Source organism: Papaver somniferum, chromosome 10, assembly GCF_003573695.1.
Source record: "Papaver somniferum cultivar HN1 chromosome 10, ASM357369v1, whole genome shotgun sequence".
Taxonomy (NCBI): Eukaryota; Viridiplantae; Streptophyta; class Magnoliopsida; order Ranunculales; family Papaveraceae; genus Papaver; species Papaver somniferum.
The window spans coordinates 22,942,095-22,950,610 of record NC_039367.1 but is presented as its reverse complement, the minus strand read 5'-3'; the positions used below and the strand labels follow the sequence as shown (position 1 = coordinate 22,950,610).

At 37.9% G+C, this 8,516-nt stretch overlaps 1 protein-coding gene and 1 pseudogene across 1 annotated transcript; both read left to right on the top strand.

Annotated features, from left to right (window-relative positions):
* The first annotated feature begins 2,893 nt into the window (after positions 1-2,893).
* Positions 2,894-4,227, top strand: LOC113315398 (annotated as a pseudogene).
* Positions 4,228-5,301: 1,074 nt separating this feature from the next.
* Positions 5,302-5,625, top strand: LOC113315397 (chloroplastic import inner membrane translocase subunit HP30-2-like). Its single transcript, XM_026563681.1, has one exon. The coding sequence runs from the start codon at positions 5,302-5,304 to the stop codon at positions 5,623-5,625; it is 324 nt and encodes a 107-aa protein (XP_026419466.1).
* The last annotated feature ends 2,891 nt before the right edge of the window (positions 5,626-8,516 follow it).

The following is an 8,516-nucleotide window of genomic DNA, read 5'->3' as shown; positions in this document are numbered from 1 at the left end:
TTTTTTTTACCTTGGGAACTAAAGCCAAGTAGGTGTTATTCAATCCTAGAGAAAGCATAGAGTATCTGAAAGATTCTTGTATGAGACTGAAAGCCTCCCCATCAATAATATACCAAGACTTCTTGTAGAACAATGTCGGAAAACAATCGGGATCTGGAACCTTAGGAGTTTGTGGATTTCATCTGGATAGGGTACTACTGCATGAGACATGCATTCTTCTTCAGATAAAGTATTAGCATTATCCATAGAAAATAAATTGGGAGAAACATGATTGTCCACCACAAACGCATAATGGAAATGTGAAATTAAGAACTCTTAGATCTGAACATGGTCAGAAACCAGTTTTAGTATACATTTTTTAAGGTGATAATCCTATTATTAGATCTTCTGTGCAAAAAGGATAAACAAAAAAATATGCGTGTTCTTATCATTTCAAGGAACCCAATTGGATTTGTTTATTTGTTCCCAGGACATTTTCTCTCTCTTTTCAAGAACATGAATGTTTTGAATAAGAACTCTATCTTCTTCTCTAATATCTGCCTAGTGAGCTCTAGACTGCAGCTCAACCAAGTTTTGTCTTTCCTTTTCGAGTTCCCCGTGAACACGGCCGAAGGTATCATGACCACTTTGAGAGATGTTTTCCAAACAATTCAAGCTTATTTATAGTATTGTCATCATAAGAATTCCAAAAATATTCAATTTCCTTAAGGAATTGTGGATGATCAGTCCAATGAAATTCAATTTTGAATTGCTTCTTCCTCCTGGGGCCTTTTATTCGGGTGTTAAGGAGGATTGGGGCATGGTCGCTGCTAATCCTATGCATGTGTAACATTGCAACATTACCAAATATCATCCTCCAAGAAAACTGGACAATCCTCTGTCGATTCTTTCCAGAATAGGTTCATCATTTCTTTGCATATCTGCGCCACATAAAAGAAGGTCCAAAAAATCTCAAGCCGATCATATCAGGATCATGCATAAATTGTTTGAAATCTCTACAAACAACCTTTTGGTCTTGTACTCCCACCGTTTTTTTTATACAGTTTAGCAATGATGTTGAGGTCCCCAAGTAATCATCATGGATTGCTGATATAAGCCACCATTTTAGAAATTTCAGACCAAAACCCATTTCTATTATTCTGCTCGGGTGGGCCATACACATAAAAGTATTTCTCATTGAGGAGAGAAGGGATGCTGATGAATGAGACATCTGATTCAGTTTGGAGATGAGGAGGAAATAACTAGGTCAATATTATCTTGCCAGAATAAAGCCAGTCTGTCACTTTTTCCAATTGAGATGACAAAGAAAAAATGACGAGAGTTGAGAGAGTTGCAAAACCTAATAGTATTTTCCCTGTTGAGTTTAGTTTCACAAATAAAGAGGATAAAAGGTTTATAAGCACGGAAGAATGAACTCAAGGTCGAAAACGTCATGTTATGTTATTCCCCATACCGCGACAATTCTACTATCATGACCCTTACGACTTTTTGATGATAGTTGTCACGTCATTTTCTTGAGAAGGGAGGAGAAATAGTGAGGTACTATTAAAAATTTTACGAAAATTCTATTCCACGCCCCGGATGATGCCCTACTATGTGCCCAATCATCGTGGCTTAGCTGACGCGTCAAAAATCACGTGATTATATTTTTCTCTTTATTCCGTGTATTTTTTCGTACTTCTGCTGAAGTTAGGAGCATCTCTCACTTCTCATCTCTCTTATTTATTTATTTATTTATTTTTTGCTCGGCCATCTCTCTTTTTCTCCATCAAAACATATATTCCCTCGTATCCTATTGAAGAAATCATTAGATCTTACTCTTATTTACATCTCTGTCTTGCAATCCTAATTAAAGCAAAGAAAAGACCAAATTGAAGGAATGAAAACCCTAAATAATAATCATTAATCCAACTATCCAAGACTCCATAACACTTTATTCATTATTTTTATAAATCCGAATTTTGATTTCAAAATCCGATTGTGTGTGTTTTATTCTGGACACTATAGCAGATACAATTTTTAAGATTTTAGGCATAGCTAGAGTCAAATCAAAGTATTATTACCCTTCCTATTTAAGTTTTCATGACGAATAATTTTGAGTTAAACACAATGGGTTAGTATCATTGATTTTCAGGTTTTAAATGGAGATTCAATTATATGAGTTTGTTGGAAAAAAAGATGTAAAAGGTGGGTTTTTTAACATATCATGGTAAAAAAAGTAATCAATCGAAATTGATAAGGTTTGGTAATTTCATATGGGGTTTCTAAACAAGGACACAATGATTTTAGTGGAACTTTCACCATTATATATGTACTGGAAATTTCTTGCACTCGGATAATCTTGGGAGGTTGAATTTCAAATCCAAGCTTCATTTATTTTTATGGAAAATTAGTTCTTGCATTTCTCTTATATCAAGAAATGAAAGATTAAAATGAAAAAGGAAGATGGGGTATTTGACTTTACTGTTAAAAATAAGACCCTTCGGATTTTTTTTATTTCAGTCAAATTCTATGTTAATTATGCTCTGGTTCGTGCTATTATCTATTGTCGAGGTACTATTTGATGATTTTGAGCTGCATTTGACCTGCAATTTGATGATTCTGAAAAATGCAATGCAAAGAAGAGCCTTCAATGTAACCATACCTTTTCAAAAAATAAATAAATAAATAAATAAATTACAACGAAGAGCAACCGAGACTCCGAGAGAGGGTTATCTTTTTCAAAAAAAAAAAAAAAAGAAGAAAGAAAGAAAACTTACGTAGAGTGGGGCGCTGTTACGGGTGCCGAATAGCATTACCGAAAAATACGTAGCATTCCACGGTGTATTTATTTTCCAAAAAGATCACTTATATAAAGTCCTCAATTTTGAAATGAAAACATATTCATCATTACTGTAATCAAACTCTTCAATCTCAAACTCTTTCACCCGATAATTACGCGTTTAATTTAATGGCTAGAAGTTGTACCCAGATTTCTGAATCACCTGAGATTGGGTTTTCCATTCATAGTGCTGTAATCAAATATGGGTTCGAATTAGACCCACACGTTCAAAGTTTGGGTTAATTCATATGTATTCCGAATTGCGGTTTCTGAGTTCTTGTTCAAGTATCTATTCAACGTTATTTGAACAGGATTTGGTTTCTCAAACTGCAATGGCGAGGGCTTGTGCTAAATCTGGTGAAGTGGATATTGCTCGCGAACTGTTTGATAAATGTCGGTTAGGGATTCCATTGCTTGGACTGCAATGATTTCAGGGTATGCGCAATCCGGAGGGTCAAGAGAGGCGTTACGTTTGTTTCGTTTAATGTTATCTGAAGATGTGAAAGTTAATGAAGGAACATTGGTGTCTGTTTTATGTGCTTGTTCTCACTTAGGAGCATTAGATCAAGGGAGATGGGTTCATGTTTATATGGAAAGAAACGATGTCCGAATGACAGTAACAGTAGGGACTGCTCTTGTGGATATGTATTCAAAGTGCAGGAATATGCGTAAAGTAGTGGAAGTCTTTGAGAAGACGAGGAAGAAGAATGTGTATACTTGGAGTAGTTTAATGAATGGATTAGCAATAAATGGATTTGACATTGAACGTCTTGATTCTCTTGAAATGTGTGATCTCATAAAAAAAGAAGGGGTTCAACCTAATGGCGTCACGTTTGTGTCAGTTTTACGTGGGTGTAGTGTAGCTGGTCTAGTTGAAGAAGGTATCAAACATTTTGAATCGATGTCTAACTTTTATGGACTTGAACCTCGGCAGGAGCATTATGGTTGTGTGGTTGATTTATATAGAGCTGGGTGTTTAGAAGATGCCATAAATTTCATTCAGGACATGCCAATAACACCTCATGTGGCTGCTTGGGGCGCCCTCCTAATGGGAAGTCGAAGTTGAGTGAGTTAGCACCGAGAAAACTAGTTGAGTTAGAGTGTAAAAACGACGGTGCATATTTAAACTTATCAAATATATACGCAGAATCTAGTGAATGGGTTAAAGTAAGTAATGCGAGGAAGTTAATGAAGAATGCTGGAGTGAAGAAAATTCCTGGTTGTAGTGTTATAGAAGTTGATGGTGAAGATCATGAGTTTTTGGTTGGGCATAAAACACACTCCGGATATGATGAAATTAAAGTCATGTTGGGTGAGATTTCAAGGCGATTATATCAGGTCATGTTGCTAACGTTAATCCTGTTTCAGTTGACATGGAGTAAGAGGAGAGAAGATGTTATTGGTAGACATCGTGAAGAATTATATTTTGTTGGTAAACGGACTTGATCAACCAAGAAACTACAAAGGCTTCTTACAGAGGGTAGAGCTTTCCCACTACTATGTTTTATGTAGAAGTTGAATGATTCGAGGGGGATTGGTTATCCATGTGGCTCATAACTTAATGGTGGAAGCAAGCTTGGCTAGAGTCAGCAACTTTCGTAGCTCAAAGATATTGATGTGATAAAAATAATGCGGTCACATCTGGCTGCTAAGCTGTTGATGTCTTTAAGAAGATACTCCAAGAGAGGTAGCACCGAGAAAACTAGTTGAGTTAGAGTGTAAAAATGACGGTGCATATGTAAACTTATCAAATATATACGCAGAATCTAGTGAACGGGTTAAAGTACGTAATGTGAGGAAGAATGCTGGGGTGAAGAAAATTCCTGGTTGTAGTGTTATAGAAGTTGATGGTGAAGATCATGAGTTTTTGAGCGTTTTTCATCTACACAAAGTAGAATTACTCCCAGCATACATATGATTTGAGTTGGTGAGCAAGCAAAGGAGCTTCCTTGGTTTTGGGCGTTTTTCATCTACAGAATTCGAGCTGGGTAAAGAAATTTACATAATGCTGTGACAGAAACTCATCCTCAGGAATGACTGCTCCTACCCTGCAGACATTGGAATTTGGAGGACCCCATGCTGTCATAACCTTAGCATGAAAGGATTCCGCTAATTTGGCCACTGCTTTAGCACAAGATTAAGTGGATCGGAAGGTGTATGAAGGCACACCATCTCATTCAGAGATAGCAAACTCTCCTACAAACAGAAACCGTCAAAGCTCCCGCAATTTGAATTTGGGGATATAAGAGAAAGTTACTGACAATTCTAGAGACAGAGTGTCACCATTGAACTTGGGTTCGGGCTCATGATAATTTTCCTTTTTCTGAACCGGGGTTGGTTTTAAGTTAAACCCAGACCATGCCTCCCAAGTTACCACCCCTACATACTTCATCATAATATTCACCACGGTAAAGTAGATTCTTCCGGGATACAGAGCGGCGTTGTTATTAGGGTTTTCAAGAAAATTAACTGAGTTTGAAATGAACTTCAAGGAATTAGAAAATGGATACCGTAATTGGGTTTCCAAACAATCTTTTCCTGTTCAAGTTACCGTTAGTGTATCCAATGCAATCCGAGGAGCTGCTTTCGGTGGTCCTGTAGGAGCCGCAGCCCAGGTTGCTGGTCACATCTTTCCACATCATTCACTTGCCATTAAATCGAAGGCTTTCCTCGGTACTCCAATGGAAGAAGCTCGTGTTTTCGCTGCTGCGCGGGGAATCAATGCCAGTATAGCTTGTGTGATGAAAAGAATTAGAGGGAAAGAGGATGTCCAGACTACGATGGCAGCGGTTCTTGTTTCTTGAGCCACCTGTAGATTGATGACACGTCCGGAGAGTCCTTATGTGGCAGCCGAGGCAGTCATAGTAGGGGCCGTATGTGCGCTTATTAGAGCAAGTCTTATGGTGGAATCCATCCATCTTCCACGCCACCTCAGCATTTGGAACTGTGGATGGAAACGCAAGTGTAATGGTGGAATAGTAGAAACGCTATTCTTAATGGAGTTAAAAAAACGCAATTAAGAATGGAGCTAAAAAAACACAATTAAGAATGAAGTTTTTTTTTTCAGCCGTTAGATTTCAACAACTCATTTTAAATCTACGGATAAAAAAAACGTTATTCTCAATGGAGCTAAAAAAACGCAATTAAGAATGGAGCTAAAAAAATGCAATTAAGAATGGAGCTTTTTTTCAGCCGTTAGATTTCAACAACTCATTTTAAATCTACGGATAAAACACAATTAAGAATGGAGCTAAAAAAACGCAATTAAGAATGAAGCTTTTTTTTCAGCCGTTAGATTTGAACAACTCATTTTAAATCTACGGATAAAAAAAAACTCCAATCTTAATTGCGTTTAACGCTATTCTTATTGGCGTTCAGATGGATTCCACGAAACCGTGGAACCTTGCTTGGATTTTCTGTGGAAGACCCCAACTTGGAAGCTATTAGACTTTACATTTCATGATTTTTCCACACTTGAAATAGTTTGGATTCCACCATAAGACTTGCTCTTAGAGGTGGTGTTTTTAAGCTATGTGAAAAATCCTCTGAGCTGCCGGTGGAGTATACAAGAACAAAATGCATGTTGTCGAACCTTGGCCTTCAGAATTACGAGAAGAACTTTGAGAAAGGCTTGCCGACAGACGGTACCATGCCTTTTCTTACAGGAAGTGTGCTTAAAGAGGTGGGAGTCCCTCCTGGACCAAGGATTCTAATACTTAACCACGTTGAAAGGGATCTTGAACTGCCAAAGATGTGGGAAGGACAAGCTGGTTGAAACTGGTAAGCAGTTATAGCCCAGTTGGCAAGTGGCTTCAGTTTCGTACATGAGGTTAGAGGTTCGAGTCCCTTGCTCTAAAGAAAGTGAATAAGTGATGTTAACCAGTTAGTTTTTGATTTTGACTGTTTTATCTAGATTAAGACAACAGTCCTGTTTAGTAAAACTGATGGTGAGCATGAGAAATTGAACTTATAGGTGAACACAAAACATGGTCATGAGCATTTCGCATACAACTAAACATGTGCTTAGTCAATTGACAAATTTTCTACGGACGGGGAAGGTTGCTGAAACAGAAATACTATTCACTCATCAGTGTAAGAATGAGAGAATAAATCCTTAGTGCGATAAGGATGATGTTGATGGAGGTACCCTTAAAATGGAAAGCATATTTAACCAAATTTGAAATGGGGCGGTCAGCACTCTTTCTATCGCAATCTTCCAGGACGTTCGCTTTCATTTTTATGTTGCAGTGATGCGTCATGCCAACCATGAAAATGATCACTCAAGGAAAATTTGGTCTATGAAAAGTGTATGTGCTCAAGCATTATGGGTATCTATATAGGCTTTGTTAATCTAGCCAACGACTTACTTCCAAAGCCAACCAAACAACTTGCATCTAAGTACACAACTCTCTTTTCCAAATGCTTCTTCAAAATTGGACGGTTGTTTTGGCAAGTGTACTAACATCTTGTTTGTGTTGCAGCTGACTCGGCGTCTGGATCCGAGTCAACCTCTGACTCGGGCCGAGTCAGCAGTCAGACCGTTTGTTTTGCATTTTGAGTCAGATCTGACTCGACCTATGACTTAGACATAACCCCTGATTCGGACCCATTTGAGTCAGGTAACAAAATACTCCTGACTCACGGGACCAAACCACTGACTCACGTTTTTTGAGTCAGATGAGTCAGATCTGACTCAAAACAAACATATTGAGTCAGATCCAGATGAGTCAGGTGATTTCACTCAGATCCAGATGACTCAGATCCAGACGACTCAGATGAGTCAGGAATAAACAAACATAGTGTAAGAGAGAAAAATTTAACAACTCATTGGTATGGTTATCGGCCTCTCTCGTAGATGAGTCTTGGTGATATTACTTCACCAGCTTTGCACATGGCTTTCGCAGGACCTATCACTTTACAATATTTTTTTCTTTTTTGTTAAATTTTGATCTATTTTTTAAATGTTTCAAAAAACAATTAAAAATTATTTCCATATACGACTGTTTCAAATTTCTGTAGAATTAAAATATAACAAAGGTATAGTCTTTCTCAAAGTCACCAGCTAAGGTATCTGCACAAGAGTTAGCAGTTCTCTGGAGCTTAACTATACAATCCTGGACAACATTACTTGTAGAAGTACCACTACTATTTAGAAGATCTAAAGCACTGTCGGTAATAGGACCTGGATCTTCATGATACGAGACTGGACCTCCAGGAGAAGGAACTGAGAAAGAAGTACCACATGCATTACTCTGACTTGTTACAAAGACAGAACCATGAGAAATAAGATTTTCCATCTCTTCATCCGAGTCACTAAGAATGATGATATCTGCATTTCCTACAGGAGCAGATGGAACTTCATAGGGCGAGTCAAAGTTAGGAGAAACAAAATCTAGCTCACTGCCATCGTTGGCCAGGAAATCATGCCCACCGACGTCTCGATTAGCATTTCGATCATCAAGGTCTCTAGCACTTGTTGGGTGCAATAATCAAAAACAACGAAAAATCAAATAAGCAAAAATTATTGATACTTAGCTCCTTTATAATGGAAGTGATCGATTTGATGAAACGAATGAGCTCCCCATATCTCCGCAACAGCAACAAGGCAAAACTTTGGAAAAACAGAGTGAGTCACGTGTTCAACACGTTGCCCTTAAAACATTAGTGCCCGGCTACACTCAAGAGTGATGCTATA